The 27,300-nt window shown below is 34.7% G+C and overlaps 2 protein-coding genes across 2 annotated transcripts; one reads left to right on the forward strand and one right to left on the reverse strand.

Annotated features, from left to right (window-relative positions):
* Positions 1–3,365: 3,365 nt before the first annotated feature.
* Positions 3,366–4,349, reverse strand: LOC139526613 (uncharacterized). Its single transcript, XM_071321771.1, has one exon. The coding sequence runs from the start codon at positions 4,347–4,349 to the stop codon at positions 3,366–3,368; it is 984 nt and encodes a 327-aa protein (XP_071177872.1).
* Positions 4,350–6,500: 2,151 nt separating this feature from the next.
* On the forward strand, positions 6,501–11,767 carry LOC139528386 (uncharacterized). The gene is made up of 3 exons (XM_071324356.1): positions 6,501–7,450; positions 9,727–9,892; positions 11,429–11,767. Exon 1 carries the CDS (start codon positions 6,679–6,681, stop codon positions 7,426–7,428), a length of 750 nt encoding a protein of 249 aa, XP_071180457.1. The 5' UTR covers positions 6,501–6,678; the 3' UTR covers positions 7,429–7,450; positions 9,727–9,892; positions 11,429–11,767.
* The last annotated feature ends 15,533 nt before the right edge of the window (positions 11,768–27,300 follow it).

Below are 27,300 nucleotides of genomic sequence, written 5' to 3' on the forward strand. Positions count from 1 at the left end.
TTTAACTGAAAATGGCGTGATTAATTAACCTGTTTTAATAAAAGTCTATTTTCTTACATATTTTACCGATTTTTGATCGCGAAGTTATAATACATTTAAATTCATAAAAGTTTGACCATTGTTACTACACGTTGTCATGGTTGTGACGTGACGTTGTTGATGAAATACAGAAGTTCCGGTTCAGAAAATGAAGGTCAGTTAATAAAATCTTGCTTATATTATTATCTCTTTACTTAGTAAGCTATATTTCCATTCTCAATTTTATAGTAATAAGAGCAAAAACTAGCTAATCAAGCCAAGTCAGCCAAACAAGAAGTTTATTCATAGAGATGTGCGTGCGTTCTTACAAAATTGAATTTATTCAAATGGCAAATTCTTGTCAACTTTTGATCATTATTGAAGTAAAATGCACAAAATTTGTCCCACCAGTTTCATTTCATTTCCTATTACTAGAGCGGGGAGCTCATATTCGCCGGGGACACAATTTCGCCGTTTTATGATTTTGAGGTGTAAAAACTTCAAAGGATGGCTAAAATGGAAGAAATATGCCGGTAAATTATAATTTTATACCAAATGTGATTATTTTTGAAACTTAGACAAAATTAAGGCACTTACCTCAAAGGACAAAAAAAACGACAACGATTTTCGGCCAATTTCCTGAATGAAAAACACGATTTCATAGAAGTATTTCTTAATATTTCTTTGACTGATTGCCCTAAATGTCAGTTATGTACACCTTTGAAATGTTTGCTATTCATCCATAATGAAATTGATTTGATAAAAAAATTATTAAAGCTGCAGTTATTTGGTTTAAAATAGATATGTAAAAACGGCGAATATGTGTCCCCCTTTGACAAAATATCAGGACATTTCAAACAGCCTTTCATCTAATTTTTCAGATAATTTTTTTTCCAAGAAACAAGTTTGCAAGCTAAGAATATATTGCTTTTAATGTTAACTTTATATAAAAATATCAGTATACTTCAAAAACATAAAAACCTGAACATACACTGCAGAAAACATGGAAAGTTATGGCGAAAATGAGCACCCCACTCTAGTATTCAGGTAAAGTATATGTACAATACTTTGTTTATAAATATGTAATTATTTAAAGAAGCTGATACAGCAACCTGTTTAAGAGAGGAAGCCCCATTTTTTCCAAAAAGTTTACTTTCATAATCTATAAAATAGTCTGAGAAATAAAACAAAGGGCTACTATGCAAGCTAATCTAATAGTTTAATTTTACAATAATAATGATTCTGAAATTCAAAATTGTGTCACTTTCACTTATAATTTAAAGCATATATTTTTTTTACTGAATTTCTGTCAATATTTTTGGTATAAAACTTATAAATCCCTTTTTTGTATTTTACTGTTCAACTTAGAAACATAGGCTTGAGTTTAAAGGCTCTTAACAGTTTTGACTGGTGATATTAAGGGGAGATAACCACTTGCACAAATCGGCATAAAAACCACCGCTTCAGTTGGAAATCAATTTGACGTTTGCGTATCCAACATTCTATTGCCGAGATATTCATATCGAGTGTTTGTCTTAATGAGATGCTTTATTAAATTTAAATTCAGCCCATCATTTTTAGTTTCCTCGTAAATTTATATTTAGATTTTTCGTTCAGGAGACTTGACAATTTTCACCCAAACTCCAAGTTTGCAGATAAATTAAAGAATAAAGGACTTTGATTTGATGTGTGAGCTTTGACGAGAATAAACTATGGATCCTCAAGATTAGTTAGGTCAATAAGTTTTTATTACGACAATAGTATTCAGTGAGTTAAAATGAGGTTCGTCTCATCCGTTTTTTTACTGAATTTTCACGGTCACGTGACTCTATTGTTGCTGATAAACTTGGGGTCAAACCGTGACCTGCTTTCCAACTGTTAATCAGTCAATAAAGAATAATCAAAATGTTCTCCTGGTCACCGCCCTTGTGAATGCCGTTCGTGTAGAAAAAAACTACTTTATAAATCAATATGAAAAATAACGCCAAAAAGACGACGTCAAAAGAATTCGGCACTGGCGACGTCAAATTGTTATTGCCTATTGGCAACGTCGAAACGTTGATTTTTTGCGGTTTTGCTTTCTCTTATTCGGAAGAAGGGACAAATGATAAATGAGTAACTGTAGACATGCACCGATCAAAGAACATGTATTTTACTAGAAAACATGTTACATGTATCAATTAAAAGTGTCATGTTGACCTGGAAAATAAGTATACGCTTAAAAACTTTAGCCAGTTTAGGAAAGTTATCCTATATATATATAATACATAAATATACTAAATGACCTACTGCAATAGCGTCGGGAAAAACGAGTGGATTTGAGACGCTATAGTTCTTAATATTATATACATATATACATATTTATAAATGCACCCTCACATAATTTTATTTTCCTAAATTTCATAAAAAAAAAGCTCTCCTTTCTTATCTTTTAATCTTGGTTAAAAAAAAACCGCGCGAATGTTTCAAGACGGAGTAATTAAATTCATCACAAAAACGGCGACGTCATAGTTCTGTAACGGGAATGAGTTTTCCCGAGTTCACGGAATATTAGAAAACAGAATACGTTACTAATAATATAGATTTAATCTCAGCCAAATAGATTAGGCACAGTTTACAATGAATAATACATGTAATACTCTAAATGTTTAGAATGGCGAAATGAGACATAATGGTGGTTATAAACGTAGTATTAGTAAAAATATCAACCTGAAGAAGGTGATGTTCAGTGTTTTCTTTTCTCAGTCAGTATGTAAGTGCAGAACTAACGCAAAACTCTAGTCTGACGTCATGAGACATCAGACCGGCACGGGCCGGTCCTACCGGAAGAAGACCGGTAGGCCCGGTAACCTCATAGCTAACTACGACCAGTACGGCAGTTTAGAAGCTATTATAATTACAAAGCAGGTTTAATATGAATTAATTATAAGGTAAAACTAACCACCATTACACTCCTCCTCTCTTAAGACCTAATGTCGGAACGACATTAGTCTAACGATAAAATATCCAATAGATCAAAGTACATACAATATGAAAGCATGCAAGTAAATTTACCAAGTCCCTAATTATGTTTTAACTAGCACTTAATTGATATCAACGAAAATCAATAAAAATTTCATTTCCAAAACCATTAGCCTTGATCTCTAATTAAATTTCTTAATCAATTTGAATTATTAGAAATTTTATGTCACATATTTCAATTTCAAATTTAACAAAATACAGTCAATTAACTTTTTCATCGAACTTGCTTAATAATATATAAATAATGAACACTCAACAATCATTGTCACAAATTTCACAATCAGTCAGTCGAATATGATAAATTATAGTTCCACAAAACAAAAGAATTAAGGTTCCATATTTCTGAATAGCTGGTCCTTCCATTTTAAGTCGGCAAGTTCTGTAAGTAATCTGCGATTCTCAACCTCAACTTCTCTCCTCTTCTTTCGTTCAAGCTCAAGTTTGGAACCCTCTTTCCAGAGGGTCTCTAACCTTTCCTTAGCGACCTGCCTCGTTCTTCCCAGAGAGTCCATACTATTTGATAAAAACAGTAAGTATAAAGATAACTCAGACTCACTCTCTGGGATGGCTGGTAGCTGAATCGGAGGGTAATCCAGGCAGGACGTCTGGCTGGAATTTTCAGTAAGAGCGATTGCAGAATACCCAAAGGAGGTATTATAATTCCTAACAATAGCTGTAGAAGTAGTATCTGTAGAAGTAGTATCTGTGGAAGTAGTATCTGTGGAAGTAGTATCTGTGGAAGTAGTATCTGTGGAAGTAGTAGCTGTAGAAGTAGTAGCTGTAGAAGTAGTAGCTGTAGAAATAGTGTGTGATCTTTTCTGATAATCGGACAAAGAAATTCTAGAAGAAGTGGTTGGGAACTTCCTCGGAACTGACACTGTAAACTCTGGTCCATCATCCTCATTAGTAGGGTTACATGTAGCTGCTAGAACAGATGAAATAAGTGATATAGACGGAGTGGGTGATGATACCAGACGGACTGAAACTACGGGGTTAGAGCCTAGATGCTTAGCGGGATTCACATCCGAAGAAGCTGACTGCTGGTTAGAAATCACAACGGACGATAACTGCTTGGTAGACCTGACTGAAGGTGAAGGTGACTCATGAGCAGTCTTGTCTGAAGGTGAAGGTACTAACTGATTGGCTGAATTTGTTTTAGTTGAATCACATCTCTCTGGTGATCCGGCAGAATCAGGTACCAACACTCTGTTTTTGTATATAAAAAAACCAGGGTCAATAAACCCTTTGTTGTTCCTTTGTGTCTTTTGGCATTTCTCTACGGCAGACTGTATCAATCTCATATCTGTCATATAATGTTGGCGAACCAGACGGATTTTAATGTCATGTTTTCTTCGACAGGAAGCTAGACAACCGGCTACTGATCATTCATACTTCACACACTTCATAGTGTGTTTTTCCTCCCAATGTCTCTGATACTTTGTTCTGTTTTCAAAAGACTTAGCTCCACAATCGTACACTGGACATTGCATTCGTCCCCCAGGTTTAAAGAACAATTCAATGCTTTTTGTCAGTTCCGACATCTCTGTTTCCATTTCTTCCATTGTATTCCAATACATCCGGATTTTCCATGCTGTGAATAAGAGTGATACTTTAAAGAAATGTTTGGTATAATATGGGTAAAAGTTTTTCTGGTCAAATTCCTACGATTTATACTTATTTTTTTTATTTTTTTTTTATCATTATGTAGACATCCATGCTGACTGTTCCCATGCTATAAGAAGCGTCCCCCAGCTTCCAAAATTTTAAAATCAGGTTGACGTCTAACCTGACCTTATTCTCCTACCCTCACAAAAAGGCTGCTAAATTCTCCTATACATCTGCACATTACCGAAAGCTCATACGAAAAGGCCCATGGTAAATAAAATGTACAAACGTACATGTAAATTCCTAGCATTCCCGGTCACAGCCTTATGATATATCTACATAATGTAGGTCTAAAGTTTTAATCAGATATAACAGTATTAATAAACTTTGTTTAATAGATTGCATAAGAAAGCTAGTTTAAAGTGAAAATTGAAGTTTTGGTCGTATCAAGCGACCCCGTGTGCTGTATTTAGGAGAGTTATGTACAACATTGTCTTTATTCATGTTATTTTTGACTGTACAGTTATCTAAAACTGTTTCATCTTCAGTGTAAGAAACGGAATGGTATTCTTCTGCGTTCGAGTTTACATGTTCCAGAGATCCTTGATCCATTAAGGTCGCGAGGCTTGAATCGACGTTTGACAGTTCATTTTTGAAGCCGTTTCCTTCTACTCTTTTTAAATGGTCTACGTGTACGATTTTCATTTTCTTTGTTAGACTCGACTCGATCTGATAAGTGACCTCAGAAATTTTTCTTATAATTTTGTATGGACCGGTCCAACCGACACCTAATTTCCGTTTTGCATGTGGGGGATACCAGTACCACACTAACTGGTCCTTTTCGAAAGAACGAATTTTAAGCTTGACGTCGTAAAAACGTTTTTGTCGAAGAAAACTTGCTTCTAATTTCTCGTGAGCAAAAGCAAAAGACTCTTGCATAGCATCCTTAACCCATTCTACATATTTAATAGGACATTCAAACTCTGTTTCACTAGGCGGTGTGCCAGCAGTTATGTCTATAGGCAGACATACTTCCCTCCCAAGCATAATCAAATTTGGTGTACACTTGGTACTTTCGTGTACCGCGGCACGATATGCCATCATTATAAAAGGCAAGTGGTCGTCCCAGTCTGTGCGATTTTCATCCACATACATTGCCAACATATTCTGGGCAGTATGGTTATACTTTTCTACCATACCGTCCGATTGCGGTCTGTACGGAGTAGTACGCGACTTATCCACTCCTAGGAGTTTACAAATTTCCGAAAACAGATTAGACTCAAATTCTCTTCCTTGGTCAGTATGTATTCTTGTCGGTGCCCCGAATCTACAAATGAACTCAGTAACTAATTTATCTGCAACCGCTTGCGCTGTATGGTTTTTCAAAGCATATGCCTCTTTCCATTTACTGAAATAATCTCCAATAACCATTATATATTCATTATTGTTGTCTGTTTGTGGCAACGGCCCCATAATATCTATAGCAATACACTCAAGCGGACGCGTAACAGTGCAATGTTGCATGGGATACTTCCCTTTCCCTGGTCCCCTTTTCCGCTTCGCGCAAGAGGGACAAGTCTGACACCATCGACTTATATCGCTAGTCATACACGGCCAATAAAACCGCGACCTAACTTTATTTAAAGTTTTTTCCCGTCCTAAGTGACCAGCGGTCCGATTGTTGTGCAACTGGAGCATAATGTCCTTACGCAATTCTCTTGGTGCCACGAGCTGATTGGTAACCGAACCACCGATTTCAAAGAATTTACGACAGAGCAAATCATCACGGATGAAGAGCAAATCCCACTGCCGCAGTAAGGCAGACATATCCTGATCGGGAGTACTGATCTATATATTTATGTGCGGTTCGCGTATGATTTTTGAAGTATGTAATTTTTCTATTGTGTTTTCACAATAGTTGTAAACCGGTTTTGGCGGTCAGTATATAATGAAAGTTTGCACGAGATTTAACTATCGAGGTTTGGGTAGTGACCATTATCGTACGTTTCCTTTGTATTGAAGTTTAATTTCGTTATGTCTGATATCGAGCCTGATAAACTACTTGATATGGAATATGTAGAGATGCCGGGTCAAGCTGCTTCTGATGAAATTACAAATGCTGATTTGTTGTCGCTGATGAAAACTTATTTTACCAGAAAGTTGACGGGAATCGAGAGAAATTTTGCAGATACCACACATGATCTTGCACGAAAGGTACAGAAATCTGAGAGTTCTTTCAAGTTCAAGGGTAACAAAGTGCAGTTTGATTTGAATTCTGATTTGTTAGACAATATTGATATTGCTGTAGACTGTATAGAGCACCGGAGATATGACAAGGCCGTTAAAGTGTTGAAAGAATCTGGTCAATCTTTGAAGAAAAGGAATAAGCTGATTCGTATAGCCGATAAATCGGAAGGTGGGTGGAAAACTGTGGACGAGTATTTGTCGGATGACGTGGCTAGTGATTCAGAGGATGAGAAGCGCATTCGGGCGGCTGATGGCAGAGCAGTGAAGAAATTGAAAACTGTGAAGCAGGATAAGCGTCAAAACATAAAGAAAAGACCCGCGGAATCTGCTGGTGGTCCGTCTAGTATTGCTTACAATGGTAATAATGGTGGTTTTTCACAGCAACAGCCCTTTCTTGTCGCGGGGGCCGCCGCCCCCATTACATCTCGTCGGAACAGAACTAGGGACATCTGTTACAACTGTGGTCTGTATGGACATTGGGCAAAAGACTGTAAAAAAGGGGGAAATTCAGCAGCTTCCAGAGGAGCACCAAACTGAGAGATCTCCAGATATTCTTAAGGTACAGAATGTAGACAATTTTGACTCTTTTTATGATTATGAATCTGGTACCTCTTGTATTAACGTTAAAAATAGACTGAAAAATTCTTTAGATTTTTGGAAAAATATTAATGCTTCAAAGTTTATTTTAGATTTAATTGAGAATGGTTATAAAATACCTTTAATTAACGAACCAGAGAGCGTTTTGCTAAGAAATAATAAATCTGCTTTAGAACATAAAGATTTTGTAGAAAAGGCAGTTCAGGAATTAATTGATGCTAGCTTGATAGAAGAGGTATCGAACAGACCGCATGTTGTTAACCCGTAAACTGTATCGATTAATTCATCAGGTAAAGGTCGTCTAATTTTAGACTTGAGACACGTAAACAAACAAGTTGTTTATAGTAAGATAAAGTTTGAGGACTGGAAAACTGCCAGTCAGTTTTTGACAAGCGATTGTTTTGGATTTGCTTTTGATGTAAAAGCAGGATATCATCACATAAACATTTTCCCCAATCATCAGAAATATTTGGGCTTTTCTTGGAAGTTTGGTGAAACGGTAAAATATTTTGTTTTTACTGTTTTACCGTTTGGCCTCTGTTCAGCGGGGTACGTATTCACTAAAGTTGTAAGACCTTTAATTGCTCACTGACGCAAAGACGGTATCAAAATTACAGTGTATTTAGATGATGGTTTATGTTTAGCGGAGACTGAAAAGCTATGCTGTGAACAATCTGTGAGGGTCAAAAACGATTTGATATTGTCAGGTTTTGTTCCAAACAAGGACAAGTGTATATGAACACCTGTTCAAACTTTAGTTTGGCTTGGTTTCACTTGGAATTTGAAAAGTTCTTTGATGGAGTTGCCGTTAATTAAAATAGAAAATTTTATCAATTTGATTGATGTAATTCTGTCTAAAGCTTTTAAAGTTAAAATTAGGTTATTAGCTAAATTATGTGGAAAAATAATTTCCTTTTCACCAGCTATTGGAAATGTTACTCAAATTATGACCAGGTGTACTTTTTCTGTTATAAATTTAAGACAAGACTGGGATCAGTACGTTGATTTGAGACAACACTCAGATAGTGTTCAAGAAATTATGTTTTGGAAGCAAAATATTCACTGTTTGAAGCCAGTACCGTTATTACGGAATAATTCTGAATTTAATGTTTTCACTGATGCTAGTGATATAGGTGCAGGAGGTTATTTGCAAGGTACTGATTATATTGCACACAGACAGTGGTCTGTGACAGAGGCAACAAAAAGCTCCACTTGGAGAGAAATCAAAGCAATTGAATTAACATTAGATAGTTTTGCGAAAGTATTAGAACACAGTTCAGTTACTTTTTTCACAGATAATCAAAATGCTGTTAGTATTATTAAGAAAGGAAGCAAATTACCACACTTGCAAGGTTTAGCTTTATCAATTTTTAATACTTGTGTGTCGTGCAATATTTCATTATATGCACAGTGGATTCCTAGAAAGGAAAACGAAAAGGCTGATGCTTTGAGTAGAATTATTGACATTGATGATTGGGGCATATCTTTTGAATTTTTCGATTTTTTGAATAGCATCTGGGGACCATTCACTGTTGATAGGTTTGCTAACATGCATAATACAAAGCTGACTAGGTTTAATTCGAAATATTGGAATCCTACAACATCAGCGATAGATGCATTCACTTGCAACTGGCATGGCGAGAACAACTGGTTAGTTCCGCCAATTAGTCTAGTTAGTAGCTGTATTAACCACTTAGTTTCTTGTGGAGCAGAGGGTACACTTGTTGTTCCTAAATGGCAGTCTGCTGCATTTTGGCCTTTGATTTTTAAACAGAACTCAGAATACGCTTGTTATGTTGTTGATGTTTTAGAATTTCATGAAGCGGAAAGAATTTTTGTTGCTGGTAACAATTTAAACTCTTTGTTTGCTAAGGGAGCTACCATTTGATTTTTATGGGGGGGGGGCTAGGATGAAAAATTTTGTCCTGCATTTTTTTTTAGTTGTAATCTCTGTCCTGCCTTTTTCTTTTTCACTCTATTCGGTCCTGCCTTTTTTTTTGTTAGTTTGTCCTGACTTTTTTTCATAAATTGTCATCCTGCCTTTTTTTTTGCAAAGTGTCTCATCCTGCCTTTTTTTTTACTCAGATCTCCTGTCCTGCCTATTTTTTTTCAAATTTCATCCTAGCCCCCCCCCCCCATAAAAATCAAATGGTAGCTCCCTAATGGCCAATTTCACGGGAAAATATTAGCTGTACGCTTAAATGCTTCGGTTGTGTAATATGTATATTTATTTTACAGATTTATATTACCACTGGGTATTGCATTTTGCTATGGTGTTACTGTATACACGCATTGGACTGCCTTTTTTGGTCACTGGACCCTCATCTTATTGGTCGCTGGACTATTGTTATAGATTGCATTGTTTTACCAAGTCACTGGACTATAGTATGGATATAGTTTCAAGGTACTGTATTTTATATTTATAACTTTATATTGTGTATATATTTTGCAGACAATATTTTCGGTTGGATTTTGGTCACAGAACGAACAGATTAAACATCCTGAACTTAAAGCATTGTTTAATAGTTTATCTTCAACCATTCTTGATGCTCGTGCAAAATCTACAGTAGAAAAATATGCTGGATATTTTAAAAGATTCGTTAAATGGACTGAAAAATACTCTGAAATTAAATGTGTATTACCCTGTCAAGAATTATATGTAGGTCTATATTTACAAAATTTAATTCAATCAGCTAATCATTATAGCGTTATAGAATCCGCTTTTTATGGAATTAAATGGGCACATAATCTTGCTGGGGTAGCTAATCCATGTGATTCTGAAATGGTTAGATTGATCGTAGAAGTATCAAGAAGAAAATTGAACAGACCTATAGAGAAAAAGAGTCCACTTACTTCTGATATTATGATCAAATTATTTTCGAAGTACAATTCAATTGGTCGTTCTCTAAAAGATTTACGCCTATTAACAATGTGTGCACTATCTTATACCGGTTTTTTAAGGTATCAAGAACTTTGTAGTATAAAAGCAAAGCACATTTCAGTTTGTAATCAATATATAGACATTTTTATTGAGAAGAGTAAAACAGACTGTTACAGGAAAGGCAGACATGTATTGATATCAAAGCTTGACACTCCACAATGTCCATGTACAATATTAGACTGTTATTTAAAAGAAGCAAATATTGATTTGTCTTCAGATATGTATATTTTTTAGACCTTTATCATTTTTAAAGAAATCAAACAATTTTGTTCTAAGGAAGAAAAACGATAGTTTGTCGTATACCAGAGCGAGAGAATTGATCAAATGTGCATTATCAGAGATTGGTTGTAACGCTAAAGATTTTGGTCTGCATAGTTTTAGATCGGGTGGTGCAACAGCTGCCGCTCAAAATAATATTTCCGATAGATTATTTAAAATACATGGTCGGTGGAAATCCGACCAAGCTAAAGATGGCTATGTATTAGAAAGTTTACAGAAGCGTTTGTCAGTATCTCAAAATCTTGGGATATAATATGTACTTAACATCAAGTTTGCTTTCTTTGTGCGTCGAGATGGTCATTGCGCCTAACAGTACCTAAATATGTATTTAGTTTTCTATTATGCCTTTATCGTATAAAGGTACATATCTGAATGTGCTCAGATATGTATGCTTTACAAAAATCTAGAGAGATTTAGCACATAAATACTTTATGTTCGTTTGAACACAGTGAATTTAGAACATAAACATATTTATGTGCGGTTCGCGTATGATTTTTGAAGTATGTAATTTTTCTATTGTGTTTTCACAATAGTTGTAAACCGGTTTTGGCGGTCAGTATATAATGAAAGTTTGCACGAGATTTAACTATCGAGGTTTGGGTAGTGACCATTATCGTACGTTTCCTTTGTATTGAAGTTTAATTTTCATTAGGAATTCTGTTTTTTTAATGTATTGAAGTTGTATGTAAAGAATTAATATGTTTTGTATATATTTTGTAGATGTTTGATTGCTGTCTTTTACCGGTATTGTTGATTGTGTGATGTTTATAAACCGGGATTTGTTTTCGTAGATGCATGGTTGCCGTATTCAAAACATGAACTGTTAATGGTGTTTGATATTAGAAATATTGTGATCTCTGGATCTATAGTTATTAAAATTGAGATGGTCATTGCGCCTAACAGTACCTAAATATGTATTTAGTTTTCTATTATGCCTTTATCGTATAAAGGTACATATCTGAATGTGCTCAGATATGTATGCTTTACAAAAATCTAGAGAGATTTAGCACATAAATACTTTATGTTCGTTTGAACACAGTGAATTTAGAACATAAGTGGTTTTTCAGTACTCTGTTTAAGATAGTGCAATACAGTAGCTATATTACTGTCTTTGTGCTGCAGTCTACGTATATCCTCTGCACCCCATTGTTGTACCCAGTTTGAATCGGACACGATTTTTGTATTTGGAGTTGGCTGCTTTGAATCCCCTGAATTTGCATTGATAGCGCTAACAGTGCATGGCGTATTACTTATGCATTCTGAACAGTTATCGCGTTTACAGCGTCGTCTAGGCACTCGTGAAAGTGCATCTGCGTTTCCATGCGCGTTGCCCTTCCGATGTTGTATAGTCATGTCGTAAGTGTCTAACAGAGATATCCACCTAGCTACCATACCTTCCGGTTCCTTAAAGTTTTTTAGCCAAACTAACGAGGAGTGATCTGTTCTTAGAAGAAAGTTTCTACCGTAGAGGTAATGCTTGAACTGCTTTACAAATACAACAACCGCTAAAAGTTCTCTGTAAGTTGTGCAATACTTTATCTGAGACCGTGACAGTGTTTTACTGCCATAAGCAATAACGCGCTCTACGCCGTTTTGTACCTGCGAAAGGACCGCGCCGATACCGTAAAGGCTGGCATCGGTATCCAAAATGAATGGATCTTCACGAGTTGGATATGCTAGAATCGGCGTTGTTGTTAAGGCATGTTGAAGGTGGTCGAAATCGTTAACGCAACTCTCTGTCCACGTAAACTTTTGATTTTTCCGAGTAAGCTGTGTTAACGGGAACGCTGCATCGGAAAAATTAGGAATGAATTTCCTATAGTACGACGCTATGCCTAGAAAGCTACGGACATCACCAACGTTATGAGGCTTAGGCCAGTTTTTAATGACCTCTATTTTTCCTGGATCGCACTGAACGCCAAACTCAGATACGATGTGTCCTAGATATTTTATCTCGTCCTTGAAGAAGGCACACTTCTTAGGTTTTAATTTAAGATTGGCACTACGAAAGCGATCAAATACCGAAACTAAATTTTCTAATGTTTGTGTGAAAGTTTTTCCAAAAATAATTACGTCATCTAGATAGACAAGACATTTTTCCCACTGCAGACCTGACATTACTAATTCCATTAGCCTGATTAGGCGGCCGAAAGGTATGTGTTTGAATTGAAAAAGGCCTTTATGGGTGACAAATGCAGTTTTTTCTCTGTCTTCTGGTTTTACGGAAACCTGATGGAAACTACTTGCCATGTCGGCCGTACAAAAATACTTAGCTCCAGACAAGGCGTCAAGGGACTCGTCGATGCGCGGTAAGGGGTAGGCATCCTTTTTCGTTATAGAGTTAATTTTTCTGTAGTCTGCGCAGAATCGAGTAGAGCCGTCAGACTTCTTCACCAAGACGATATTAGCGGCCCACGGCGAGTGACTTGGTTCAATAATGCCCTGGTTTAGCATTTTATTGATTTCCGCTTCGGCTACGTCTCGCTGCATAATCGGTAATAGCATTAAAGGCAATTTTATTGGTTTACTATCTCCGGTGTCGATTTCGTGTCTAACAAGATCGGTGTGTCCCAACATCCCATCCGGTCCGACAAAAATATCCGCGTATTGATAAATTACGCTCTCTAAGCGTTTTCGTTCCTCTGCTGATAATTTCTGGGAGCATCTCTCGACTAACGGTTGCAAATGCTCTGGTATTACAATTTCGGGCAAAGTAAAGTTATCATTTATTTGAATTGCAGTTTAAAACTTGTTCAATTGGTTGTACAGACCCTACTTGTACATTCTTTTTAAGAATTCTCGGATCCGCTGTAGGATTCAAAATTGAAAATATTACTTTTGATTTTGACAAATTAACAACTGACTTTGGCATTAAAAGATGAGTATCGCCTTTGAATTCAGGTAATGGTTCTAAGCAACCTTCTTGTTTCCCGTAAAAATTCCCCCTAAACTCTCCTTCTACAAAAATTTCAGATTTAGCAGGAATATGCACAGTATCTGTAAGATGGACCCTAGCACAGACATTATTAAACGTCGCATGACGTTTTAATTTGACCTCAAATTTTGGTGATTTTAACCTTCCTTCTGCAGTGTCAATAGACACTCTGTTCGTACAAAGGAAGTCCATACCTAAAATACCCGAGAGTCCCCCCAGGCCGGCTACAATTACAGAATGTTCAAAATCATTTCCACCTAAACAAAGTGGAATTGTGGTCCTACCCATGACCTCAAGTGAATCGCCATCTGCAGTTGTGAGCTGGTTCGACACCCCCTTTAGTAACGACTTGCTTATGTTCAATTCCTTAAAAACTTCACTTGACAACAAAGTGACATCGGATCCTGTGTCAATTAACATACTAATGTCTGTGTTAAGCATTCTTACATCTGCATACCAACAATACTGTGAAATATTACATAACCTAATTAAAGACGACGGCCTTTCAAAATTTTCAAAATTAATAGGATTTGGGACTGAGTTTGTGGCCTCCAACTCCACAGTGTGGGAACGGAACTGTACGGTGTTTTAATGTTTTGGTCATTCGGGAGACTGTCAAGCGGGGTTCCGACATTCGAGAGCATTTTCAGCTACGGAGAAGATAAGTGTTTTATATAATTACTATCTCTGGGCTCACTTTTAATGTATATGAGAAAAGTATTGCATCTGTCAATAATATTCAAACATTCCAAGGGTCAGAAAATATTCTAGAGGCAAGAAAACAGGGGGATAAATGAAATAAAAGTAAGAGCTCCGACCTAATCCATCAGCTGGTAAGGTAAAATTTCAGTTCTGTGTTACACCCCAGGGTACCGCAATTTTTTTGCATAAATCTAAAGAGTAATGTCTGAAGAATATTTTAAGAGGTGTTAGACTTTTGAAAAAGTGTCCAAAAGGGGTTACAAGGGGTCTTATTTAAGAGTATATCAAAAAAATTTAACACATTTATACAGAAAAAAGAAAAAATAACCAAGTATTTGGTACTTTTCTCTTATTAAATTGAACAAATCATATCTTATTAATACGGAGGCTAATTTTTACTTAATTTTTAAATCGTATAGGACCAATAAAAAAGGGGGAGGGTTATATCTAAAATCCATGATTTTGAATGAAACAAAGCATACATACTAGTTTTCTTGAATAAAAAAAGGTATATTTTTTACATTGAAACATAGAGCATCAAGTAACTAAAGCCAGTTGAACAAAATTCAAAGGTAAGATAGGGAAAAAAACATGGAATCAATGACAAACACAAACATAAGCAATGTACATCACAGTCATTAAAAAACACACATAGTACTAAAAAAATAAAAGAACTGTGAGGGTTTCAAGATCTATATTAAAGTTCTTTTAACAACAGAATTACCACATTATAAGGTCATGAAGAAGGTCAATCCATAGAACGATCAATCATCTTCAATTTCGTCAACGCCATCTACCGAATTTTCATCACCATCATCTTCATCATCTTCGTCGTCATCGTCAGCCATATCAACGATTTGATTATTCTTGTTGCTACAAGCATTCGTACATTTGCAACCATCTGTCCAGGATAAAACTTGTCGAACACATGAACATCTTTTGGTGGCACAACCAGTGTTTCATGAACAGCTTATCAGTATCAATATAGCACCGAACGCTGGCGGTTGGTCTAGCCAATGGATGCTGATCAAATCGTTCTTAACAATCCAACCATGGTTGTTTGGCGATGGAGCCGTATTGTGTTGAAGAGCAGATTTCCAAATCTGTGCCTGAAAGTTGGTTCGTTTGATGTGCTTTAACATTGCATCTTTTGTTTGGAGCAATAAATGACAATGAATGTTTTTTGCATTGCAAAAAAAACTGAATCTTAATTCGTTGATGTTATTATTCTCGTAGCCATATATAGCACACAAAAACCTCTCGAGTGTTTTTGACAGTTCTTCGCCTATCTCTTCAAAAGTTTCACCAAGACGGGATAGACCTTCTGAAAACTCCACAGAACGTGTCAAAACGCCGAATGCGTTACTTTTTCCTTTACCGGACAAAGCACTAACTGAATCACAACCATTAAAAGCGTGAAATCCTGGCAGTGCTCTACAAACATTCTCCCCAAATTTTGTATCGGCTTTTTCCTGTTTGCTTTAAAGCTCAGTACATTTTACACTTGTCACTATTTCATTTTCAACAGAAATTTTGTGGCACATACTTCCATGTGATACAAATAAATCAATTCTTTCAAGTGTAAATCTATAGGATTGTTTACTCAATTCTGACACAAAGAATTCAAATAGAGCAACTTTGTTTCTACCATCTGACACAAAGTTCTTTCATTGCCGAGGACACGATTGTGATGGTCTCGAAATTATTGTTATGATTTGCCCTCCCAAGGACCTGCGATCCCGTTTTAATTTTTTAATGGATAATGTGGGATACTGACCAGTGACAAAATCATTGCGGGGAGCTCTTTTTGAAACTGAAAGGATGGTTTCAAAAACAACATTTGCCAAATCAGAAAAAGTACTTGGTATCCTTGTGATGGATTGAATGACTGCCATGCCATCAAATATCCACATGCTTTCCTCAGGAATAGCTTGCATTTGTTCAACGCCCTTTTCTAAAAGACCAGCCACGACAGATTTATTTGTCTTTACAGGTATACCATCAACGTTTGCAAGAGACCATGGAAGAGGACCTAATTCAAACTGGAGGACCTCTCGCGTATCCAACTGTCTTGTCTTGGCAATTACAAGCAGGCGACCAAAAATATTTCTTTCTGCTTTCAATGTGTTATTGTCCTTATCAGCCATTAACTGCTTACCTTTTGTTTCCTTTGTTGAAAATGTAAGCAATGATTGTCTTTTGATTGGTTAGAAAATGTCGATTGACTTTTGAACAAGCCGTCCACTGATGAAATTGTCTGATGCCAACTTTCCCCTTTCATACGCGGCGTTCAGAAGGTCGCACATTAATTCAGAAGAAGCAACAGTACCCGAGGACAAGCCTGGTAACTGCTCAGATGTCTCAAATGGATTTGCCCAGCTTTGCAGTATTTAAACCAATTTCAAAACGTCAGTTTTATCTCGCTTCATTTGAGTTTTGCCAAGTTCTTTTTGTGTGGATGTTTCAGGGTTAACTATTCCTGCCAAATCTCGACATTTTGATGATATTGAAGCTCTTTCATGTGCATTTAACAACCAACAATTAGAAAAAAATTATAATTTAAACTGAAACCAACAATGCCCCTCTTGTTTTTGTATCTCTGTTCAATTGCTACTCGATTATTTGGTCAACTGGAGATCTAGAAAATCCATGAGAGCTTCTCTGAACACAAAACACAACTAGATGAAAGATATTGATGCGCATCAGAAAGGGTATTTGGCAGATTTTGCATATGAAGCAAATAGACTGACATGTATCGGAAATAGTTTTAACGGTGATATGCAAAAAAACTGAATGCAAACAAAGTAACAAAATCAGTTGACAATATGTGCAAAATTTATAAAACAAGACTAAATTCATTGAATAGTGAAGCAATAAATCCAAGTAAGAAGGGAAAAAAATGAGAAAAAAACACTATCAAATGAGGAACAATGTATACATTACGAAAAGCAAATAAATAGTAACCAGATGGTATGACAAATTGACATATTTTTGTGCCAAAGAAAGTAAAAAGTCTGAACAAATTCCCCAACTGACTATTAGACCTTCGTTCAAAGCAATGTTTGTCGATTGAATGACTTTACAATCTTAACTCAATCACAACATAGCTAAAACACAAAACGTAAACAAGCACACCTTTATTGAGTTCGATAGAGTGCACCCTTTCAGAACGCAAAAATTTAACCTTAATTTGTCATTTTTTCATAAAAATTTTTGTTATACATTTACTTTATAAAATAATTTGTCTCACAAAAACAACATAATCGGCAATTTAATGTGTGTTTTCAGTTGCAAATTGATAAGCTTGAAGTGCTGATGTGTGCACTCAGGTATGAATATATTGTCGACTGAATCGAAGACGGTAATGTGATGATTTCCGGTATTTTACGAGTATTTGCACGTACATATGTTTTATTGAATAATTCATATCTTAGACGATATAAAAATACTGCAAATAGTTAAAACATTGCATACTGGTCTATTCTAAAGTTTTATTCACGAATACGGGTAATTGTATTACGAATTTCTTTATGAAATGAGAAAATATGCATTAATTTTAACTCAAAATATCGGATTTTTTGTAATGAAAATAAACATTTTTTTAAAACAAAAAATCTTCAGTGTTACATTAAATAGGATAGTTTTATATCTGTTTTAGTTGTTTATACCTATACTTTAATTTTTTTTAATCGCTTTATATTAAAAAAATTTTACCAAAATTACTTAGTCGTGATAGCTAAATGAGGGGACCATTGAAAGGGACGTTTTCAAACTTCTTTTTGGACACTTTTTTTTTAGTCTAACACCTTGTATTTTATCAATAAGATAATGAAGTTGAATTCTATCCAAAAAAAAATCGCGGTACCCTGGGGTGTAACACAAACTCCTTAACTAGAGCGCTTTTGAAAACTAGCTGATGGACTAACCCAAATTATGCAAATGATTGCCTTCCTTCAGCTGAAAATCTGACTTTAAAAGGTTTTTTTAACAAAATTTTAAGTTGTGTAATTAGAATTATTATATATTTCTTCATCATATTCAACTTCATCATGTTTACACTAGAAAATAGTTCTAAATCTTTGAAAACAGAAGTCACTAAATATTTTTCACTGTACGGTCGCTTGTCGGTAAACAACTTTCGACTGTATTATCACTTGGAGCAGTTCTGTAATGTCGCTTGGGAGCAGAGTAATGATTTTGGCTACAGTATTCATGAGAAACCTCGATTTTAGTACAAATGTATATCGAAAAAAGAAATTTACAAATCAAATATCTTTAAATAAAAACTCAGATTATATTTTATAGCCAATGGGATATTTATAAATATATACATTGACCTGATAAACTTCTTTATATATTTATATTAATATCATCAGCTGTCGTGTTCATATAAATTATTGAATTGACTCCACAGTAAGTAGTAATCGAGACGTCCTTATCATTTACATTCAAGAATTGTACACTGACACACACGTAACATCTATATTATTATTAACAAACTAGCTGACAAATATAAACATTTTGGAATTTGTTGGTTTATTAATGGAGAAAACATAAAATGAACTTAATTGTTAAAACTTCGTGTTTCAATCCTGCAATGTATAGCGCGGATTGGTCGACTTTGGCATTTTTTTTATATTTTTTTTAAACGATTTTATGATGATACAAAGCATGTAAAAGCACCAATCAATTTGTAGTTCCATTTTTCATATCATAAGATACATAGACTTTTTCCAAAATTTATCAATAAAAAGTAAACAGACAACCCATGGTTATGAAGACAAGCAATACCCCTTCCTTATTAACTTTAAACATGGGATTTAATTTCAATCCCAATAATTTTGGGATTGCTTCCTACTGAGAGTGGTTTTTGAAATCAAGCGCTGGAGATAAAAAAAAAATCCAGAGCCGTTAATTTTAAGTCCAGATTTCAAATCCATCTACTGCTAAAGATTTAAATCAAACAATTGAGATACAAAGTCGTGCGCTGTGTAGATATTTAGTCGACCACTGGATTTGTTACATCCAGAGCGCTTGAGCTTAAATGCTAAGATGTGGACTTTAGATCTACCGCGCTGGACTTTATATCTTTGAATCTGTACGAACTCTTTTCAATAAAAATCTTAAGTGTTACATGCATCTTACATGTACATGTAAGTCTAAAATATTCCTTAACAATTCAACTAAACATTTTTGTCGTAAGATCAATTCTACACTTAAGATTTTTTGTGAAAAGGGCTACTTTAAGATTAATAACACTTGACTTCAAAACCACAACCTTTTTTTTGTATGAGATAAATATCATAAATGCATCTCATAATTATTAGGATCGAAATCAAATAAAATTGAAAAACTTAGGTTTTTTTTAAGTTTAAAGCGCGTGTATGTCTCTTTCTCCTTTTCAGCACTTTAGATTAGTATATAAAATGTTTTAGGGTTAAGCGCTAGATATATATATATATATACAACTCGTCTAAACATCAACCCAACAATGTTAGATCTGTAAATTTGTTTTCGCAAATTTTTGGTTCTTCCCTCGCCGGGATTCGAACCCATGCTACTGTGATATCGTGACACCAATATATATGAATTGACATTGACAGCGGCAAACTTCACATTTCCACCGTTGTACTGTTTATATATCTACACCATTAAACTTTAGATCTGAAGCGATCGTGTTTATATCTTCAGCACTGGACTGTTTTCAGTGCAGGACATTACACCTCTGGACTTTGCTCTACAACACTTTATTGACATCTACAGTGCCAAAATTCACATCTCCAGCGTTTAACGTTTAACTCTTTACCGTTCCTATGACCCAAATTCGGGTCCTAAGCATTTTTTTGCGTAAAATTTGGATTCAAACCTGAAGTTCTTTGCCATTTGACTATCAACAGATTTTGACCAAGGGCTTAAATGAAATCTGTGAGTTTCCGATACACGTTAAAACGACAGTTGTGTATTTTGGGGTTGATCTTTGTGGTTGAATAAAGCAATTAAGCTATCATCGTTTTAAAAAAAATCAGCTAAAATTTAATAGAAAAAACTTTAGAATTGTATTAATCTCGAATTATGAAAATATTGTGTTTGGTTGCTATAAACCGCAAAAATCGGTCCGTTATGGATCTTTTTCTTTCAGGTTTGTTATGAGCTTTATAAAATGAAGGTTCATTGAGTTATTTTTTTTTTTTTTTATTAATTTCTACGAAAAACGAATACAAACAGTCGGTCTCACTAATTAGCGACAACAAGAATTTTAGCGACAACAAGCGTCAACAAGCGACAAGAAGCGACAACAAGAATTATTTTAGCGTCAACAAGCGACAAGAAACTATTTAGCGACAAGAAAACATTTTTTTTAATTAAAATTAATTATTGCAATAAATATTAAAAGAATATGCAAAAGAAAATAATTTTAGCAACAAGAAAGTTAAAATTAGCGTTTAATTATTGAATTATGAGATTACTTTTCCTTGTGTTTTAGAACATATTATTTATCTTATAATTTGTTTTTTTTAAACTCTTTTCGTGCAATATATATTAAGCTCGCAAAATGAATTATTTGTGCATCATTGTCCTGAAAATATTGACACAAATTGTGAAATACAAAGAACTGAAATTATTGCCTCATTAAACGATATTTATCTTAGATGTGGAACTTTACCTCTGTCCGTCGAGACGGGTCGTTATACGAAACCACCAATACCGTTAGAGGAAGGAATTTGTCCATTTTGTAACGATGCTGTAGAAGATGAGATACACTTTTTGATTAATTGTGACATTTACAGTGACTTAAGGTTTAATTTGTTTCACAGAGTTATGGTCATGGATAATTCTTTTTGTACAAAGTCAGATTTTAATCAATTTGTATTTTTAATTCAGAATGCTGAATTACAATACGAGTTATCTATCTTGGTGCATAATATGATAAGAAGACGTCGTGCACTGAACTTAATTGTATATTTCCGTAAAAGTCAAAGTTAATATATTTAATTTATTTATTTTATTGTTTTTAATTCATGATTGTGTATTTCCGTAAAAGTCAAAGTTACATTTAATTTTTTAATTGCTTTTTTAATTCATTTCAATCATGTTCTATTTATTTACTATTTTACTGAGAGGTTTTTAATAAAACAACAAGATAACTTCATTTTATTTTCTGCAATCTGTTTATATAACCTCTTTAAAATACATTCTTTTTATCACATACCATTTTTTTTTTTACGTCATACCTTAATTTTGTCATTTCTATTTTTAAAAGACATGGTTTTTTTTGTGTGTTTTTTTTTTAATTACTTATTTAAAAAAAAAATTTATGATGTGAAATAATTTTAATTTTAAACATTTTTAACATTTTATTATGTTTTTTTCAATTTGTTAAATAGATATATATTTGTATATATAGTGTCTCATAAGCCTTTCTAGGCTGGGTATTTGTCTTATTTTATTATTGTGCAATGTATATTATATAATCTGTATAAAAAATCTGTAGACAAGTATGTGACACTTTAATAAAATAAATTATTATTTATTTATTATTATTATTATTATTATTATTTATCATGTGTATGCATATTGATTGAAGATGAAAGGAAATTAATGACAATCTTGAGTTTTCAACAGGTGTTCACTATTTACAATGATTGTATATTCTGGCGCGTGTAATTGTATAGTCTGACGCGTGTACAAAGTAGAAGGTGTTAATTGGATGTTATTGTAGCAATAAAACAGGGGACACACGACTCGTTAATCTCATTTGATGTTCCACATTGTGTGTACTGTTATTACTTTAGGGTGAAGCCACATCTAATGTTGTTCCTATCAAGAACAATGAATTATACTGTTAGAAATGAAATAATATTTCATGTTTTTGTTTCAATAAATCCTTCAAAGGAAAGTTGACCATTTTTTGTTTGTTTGTTTCAATTTTATAGCGTGTGCATTTCCTTTGCTCTAGCAAGCTGACGGAAGCCATTCAACTTTTATTTTTAATAAAACATTTTAATTAGACATATCTGCTCGTATATTTAAAAAAACAACATTAAATACAAATTTCTTTATATCTAATAAAAAAAATGTTTTATTGTCGCTAAATAGTCTTCTTGTCGCTTGTTGTCGCTAAAATAATTCTTGTTGTCGCTTCTTGTCGCTTGTTGAAACTTGTTGTCGCTAATTAGTGAGACCCCAAACAGTTAACATTGTCAACATGTCAGTAATTTTCAGTAACTATTTCTTAGAATTTCTGCTCATACCAGTAAAAACGTGCTTATTGTGGTTCCAGAGGCCAAATAGTATAAATAAAATTCATTTCTCACTACTTGTGTTACTTGTTTCCCAAAACATCACCATGTTTAATTATGTTATGGTCTATAATCTCTCTGAAATCTCGTGTGGTTAGTTGGCAATATATACATTTGAAAATTTGGTTTCCGTCCATGATGTGTATCCTAGTGAAAAATTAAAGATTGAACGCTAAATTGTATTCCATTTAAAGTAGTATGATATGTGTATTTAAATAAATATTATTTGATTGATTGGTGCTTAATTATTGTCCAGTGACAATTATAGTTAGTGCATAATCAGGCCGTAATATTTATAGGTTAAGTATATAAGCTGTCACAGAAAATAGAGGAAATCTTCGCATTTTTTAATTGTGACCAAAGTTGAAATCAATTCCCAAAACTTGAAAGTAAATTTATAATTTTTTTATATAGAAAATAGTTGAATATTTGAAATAATTATTTTATTGACTGAATTTTGTGTGACGAGCTTACTATTTTTAATCGAGATTTATTATAATGTGTGCTGTACGTTTTTGTCTTGTATATCTTGATTTTCGATTTATGGGTCTCTGGTATAGAAAACCTACGTGTGCATTAGAATGGTGTACTTGATTGAAACTTAATTGGAAAACAATGACAAAATTTATGTTCACTCTTATTTATATATTTCATACATCAATATTAAGTGAAGAAATAGAAAACAATGAAATAAATATGCAATCTATTTTATTATTTTGCCCGAGTGATTGTACAGAAAGGCTCCGAGCGAGTATACAGCTGGCAAGCAAGCGATTGTACAGTCAATAATATTAACCAACATCAAGAAAATTGATTTATTTAATTTTCTACTGAAACAATCGTTACAGAACTTTCAGAATGATTAGACTATATATCACCAAAGACTTAATTGTAAAAATTGGTGTAGTTATCAATATCCTTTTGATTTTTTTTTTGAAATTTTATTCGCTGTTGATGAAGACTTTTGAGCGATTTACTCGGAGCTCAACCGTTTTTATAGAAAACGTCTGGCTGTATATGTCGCTTATAGCATTTGATTGGTCTATATATATATGTGAAGAATGTTTTCAATACCAAATCTTTAAACAGAAACTTAATATTGTAACGTTTGCGTTAATCAAAACTTACATTCCTCAACTTGTTGTTTTTCGAATGTCGGAGCACCGCTTGACAGTCTCCCGAATGACCAAAATATTAAAACACCGTACAGTTCCGTTCCCACACTGTGAACTCAGTCCGAGCTAATTTAAAGGATCGGACTCAACAAGATTATCCCCCTGTACATTAATATTTTGCTTCGAAGTCAAGCCTTCACGTTCAAGGACAGGACAGTCCTTCTTCATATGTCCTTCTTCCTTACAATAAAAACATTGTATTTTCCTCCTGTTTGTGTGATTCTTGTAAGGTTGCGTTCCCCTAAAATTTCCTTTATCTCTTTGACTTTGCATCATTGCTTGCATTGATTTTTGGATCCCCTGCATACCCTCAATTAGTTTAGAAAACATAGAGGTTTGCGAACTGTTATTGTCGGACCCTGAGTTTGCCTTAATTGACGTACACATGGGTGAAATATCCTCGTCCTTTGGTTTCCTTGCAAAAGGTTTACTTTGACTACCTTCAAATGCCTCAAATTCGAGAGCAAGTGAAATTGCCCTATCAAGTGATGTTGGGTGGCAAAACTGGACATGGCTTTTAAGTTCTAGATTAGGTAGCCCTGAAATGTACTGCTCTATTATAAGACTTTCTCTTATATCAACTGGGATTGATGGAAATGCGTGGGTGGCCAATCGTTTTAGTGCATAACCGTAATCGCCTACTGACTCTTCTCCTTTCCGCCTTCTGTTTCTAAATTCACAGCGGTAAGCTGTTTCTCGTTCAGCTGGACAGAACCTTTGGGTCAATGAACGTTTTAATCTCTCAAAATTAAACAATTCCTCCCTAGAGAGTTCACTAAGGGCACGCTGGGCATTCCCACGTAGACACATGGTTAATTGGGCTGCCATTTCATCCTCGGACCACCTATTCCAAAGAGCTACTTGCTCAAAGTGGCATATGTAATCAGGCCATTCGGTATGTTTACCATCATATGTATCTGGGTCTTTTTGTTTCCTTGGCATCTGCATACTATTCCGACTTTGATGTGACGGCACATTTCTATTTTCTCCCAATGAAACCCTATCAAACATTTGATCTGGTCTCCTACTATGTTGTATACCAACATTTGATGTTCCTGTATTTGTACAGTTATGGTAACCCCCAAAAGATTCTCTATTTTCACCATTAAGGTGAACTTGTGAGAAACACGGACTGTGTTTATTGTAAGAAGTGGTGAATCCCTTATCCTGAAAACAATTATTGTTTAACTCCCGAAACCCACCCTGGTCTATTGTGTGGTAATTTTGGTTAGACAAACTATGTGTTTGTTTTTGAGAATTAAAATTTCGAGAATCCTCACCCGGTAACACGTCCCTATCTTCAAATCTGACACGACCGCTGTATGGATCAGAACACGCACCTGTTGAAAATTTAAAATTTGTTTCCTGAGCATTTAACATTGTTTTACTCTTCAAAGGAGACCCAAACAAAACTGTTTGATCATTTTGAGTCCTAGTTTCAAGTTTATTTAAGTCAAAACTTGGTAAACCGTCGTAATATTCGCGATTAGCAAAGCCTTTTCCCCTTACTGAGCCCCTTTCTGTTTCCTTAGCTACGACGTTAATCATGTGATCTCCGGTCGAGGTTACTGGTGCTACGTCATCACGCCATTGAACGTCTTGTGTATTGCTTTGACGTTGTGTATTCCCAAAACCCGTTTGACAATCACCGACAGAGGAATTTAACAAACTAGACTCGGGTAACCCACGTAAATCACGAGAACTTTAAAAATTATTTATTCCAGTTGACTGTCGCGATTCGAAACTTCCACGTGAATTATCAGTGGAGATCACAGGCACTTGTTTCTGTCAATGTGGTGTTTACTATCCATGAGGGGGAGGACAGGGGGGTACCCTTCTCCCTTCTCCCACCCCTCTTCTCCTTTCTCCTACCCCCGTTCTCCTTTCTCCCATTAGAATAAAACATCTCCTTTTGAGATATTTTTTCTTGAAATATTAGAAAAATTTTTAAAAGGAGAGATATTTTATTTTTTCTCCTTTCTCCAACTTTTTCTCCTTTCTCCCAGCCTTCCTCTCCTTTCTCCTGCCCCCTTTCTCCGTTCTCCTACCCCCTTTCTCCCTGTCTCCCTTACCCCTGTCCTCCCCCTCATCCATACCAGTACAAAAAAACACAAGGTAGCTAACGGAAATTTTCAATGTGTTCGCTTCAACAAATATTTTTTTTAATTTCCCTTGATTTTTTCACAAATAAAAGTACACCAGTCTGTCGGTAATTGATTTATCTTTACAATGAAACAACGTTCACGTACCTTGAGAATACCCCTCAAACAGAATAACACACTTCAGCTGAGAATTATTGACCTTTTTCCAGACCATTGAATTTGTAAGGACTTAACTTCCGGTTAACTTAGGAAGTTAATATAACTGTGCAATCCCATTGGTTTAATTCATCTGGTTACCTGTTTATTTATACTAGTTACCAGTAACCAGAAAAACGTGACCAATGGGATTACACAGTTATATTAACTTCCTAAGTTTACCGGAAGTTAAGTCCTTACAAATTCAATGGTCTGGAAAAAGGTCAATAATTCTCATCTGAAGTGTGTTATTCTGTTTGAGGGGTATTCTCAAGGTACGTGAAAGTTGTTTCATTGTAAAGATAAATCAATTACCGACAGACTGGTGTACTTTTATTTGTGAAAAAATCAAGGGAAATTAAAAAAATATTGGTTGAAGCGAACACATTGAAAATTTCCGTTAGCTACCTTGTGTTTTTTTGTACTGGTATGGATAGTAAACACCACATTGACAGAAACAAGTGCCTGTGGTGGAGATGTGTTCCTTGTTACTGTTATTGCCAAGTTCAGTGCCGTTTTCCAGATTTAAAGTTAGAATATTTGGTGTGTACGCACCGTAACACGAAGAATCAGGATCTCGGAACAATGTGTAACATTCACGAGCTACTGAAGAAGACCTTTCGTCTTCGTTTTGTGAATTGTGACGAACAACAGAAGGTGTAATTCTGTTTTGTTCATGTGTTTTTATGTGTGTCTCCCTATTTCTGGGAGTTTCTGGATACACAAACTGTTCCTGGAAGTTTGTTTCATGTTCCGGTAAGTCACTTACATTATTTTTATCTCTATTATACTCGTTAACTTGGTAAACGGAATTTAAACTTTGATTTGTACACAAATTTTGTGTTTCATTTTCCCTACTTCCATGAAGAAGTCTATTAAAACTAGCCCCTAAGTTCGAAAATATCTTTTTGGCTGACGACATTTTTGTATTTACTGAAGTTTTCACAGAAAAATATATTTTCTTTTAGAAAACTTAATCAGTTTTCCTCCAAATATCCCGCAGACGAGCCCCCAATGTAACGGGAATGAGTTTTCCCGAGTTTACGGAATATTAGAAAACAGAATACGTTACTAATAATATAGATTTAATCTCAGCCAAATAGATTAGGCACAGTTTACAATGAATAATACATGTAATACTCTAAATGTTTAGAATGGCGAAATGAGACCTAATGGTTGTTAT

The sequence above is a fragment of the Mytilus edulis genome, chromosome 6 (assembly GCF_963676685.1).
Source record: "Mytilus edulis chromosome 6, xbMytEdul2.2, whole genome shotgun sequence".
Taxonomy (NCBI): domain Eukaryota; kingdom Metazoa; phylum Mollusca; class Bivalvia; order Mytilida; family Mytilidae; genus Mytilus; species Mytilus edulis.

Excerpts from the sequence above, each read along its gene's own strand:
- LOC139526613 (XM_071321771.1), bottom strand. The coding sequence starts at position 4,349 with ATGACAGATATGAGATTGATACAGTCTGCCGTAGAGAAATGCCAAAAG.
- LOC139528386 (XM_071324356.1), top strand. The coding sequence starts at position 6,679 with ATGTCTGATATCGAGCCTGATAAACTACTTGATATGGAATATGTAGAG.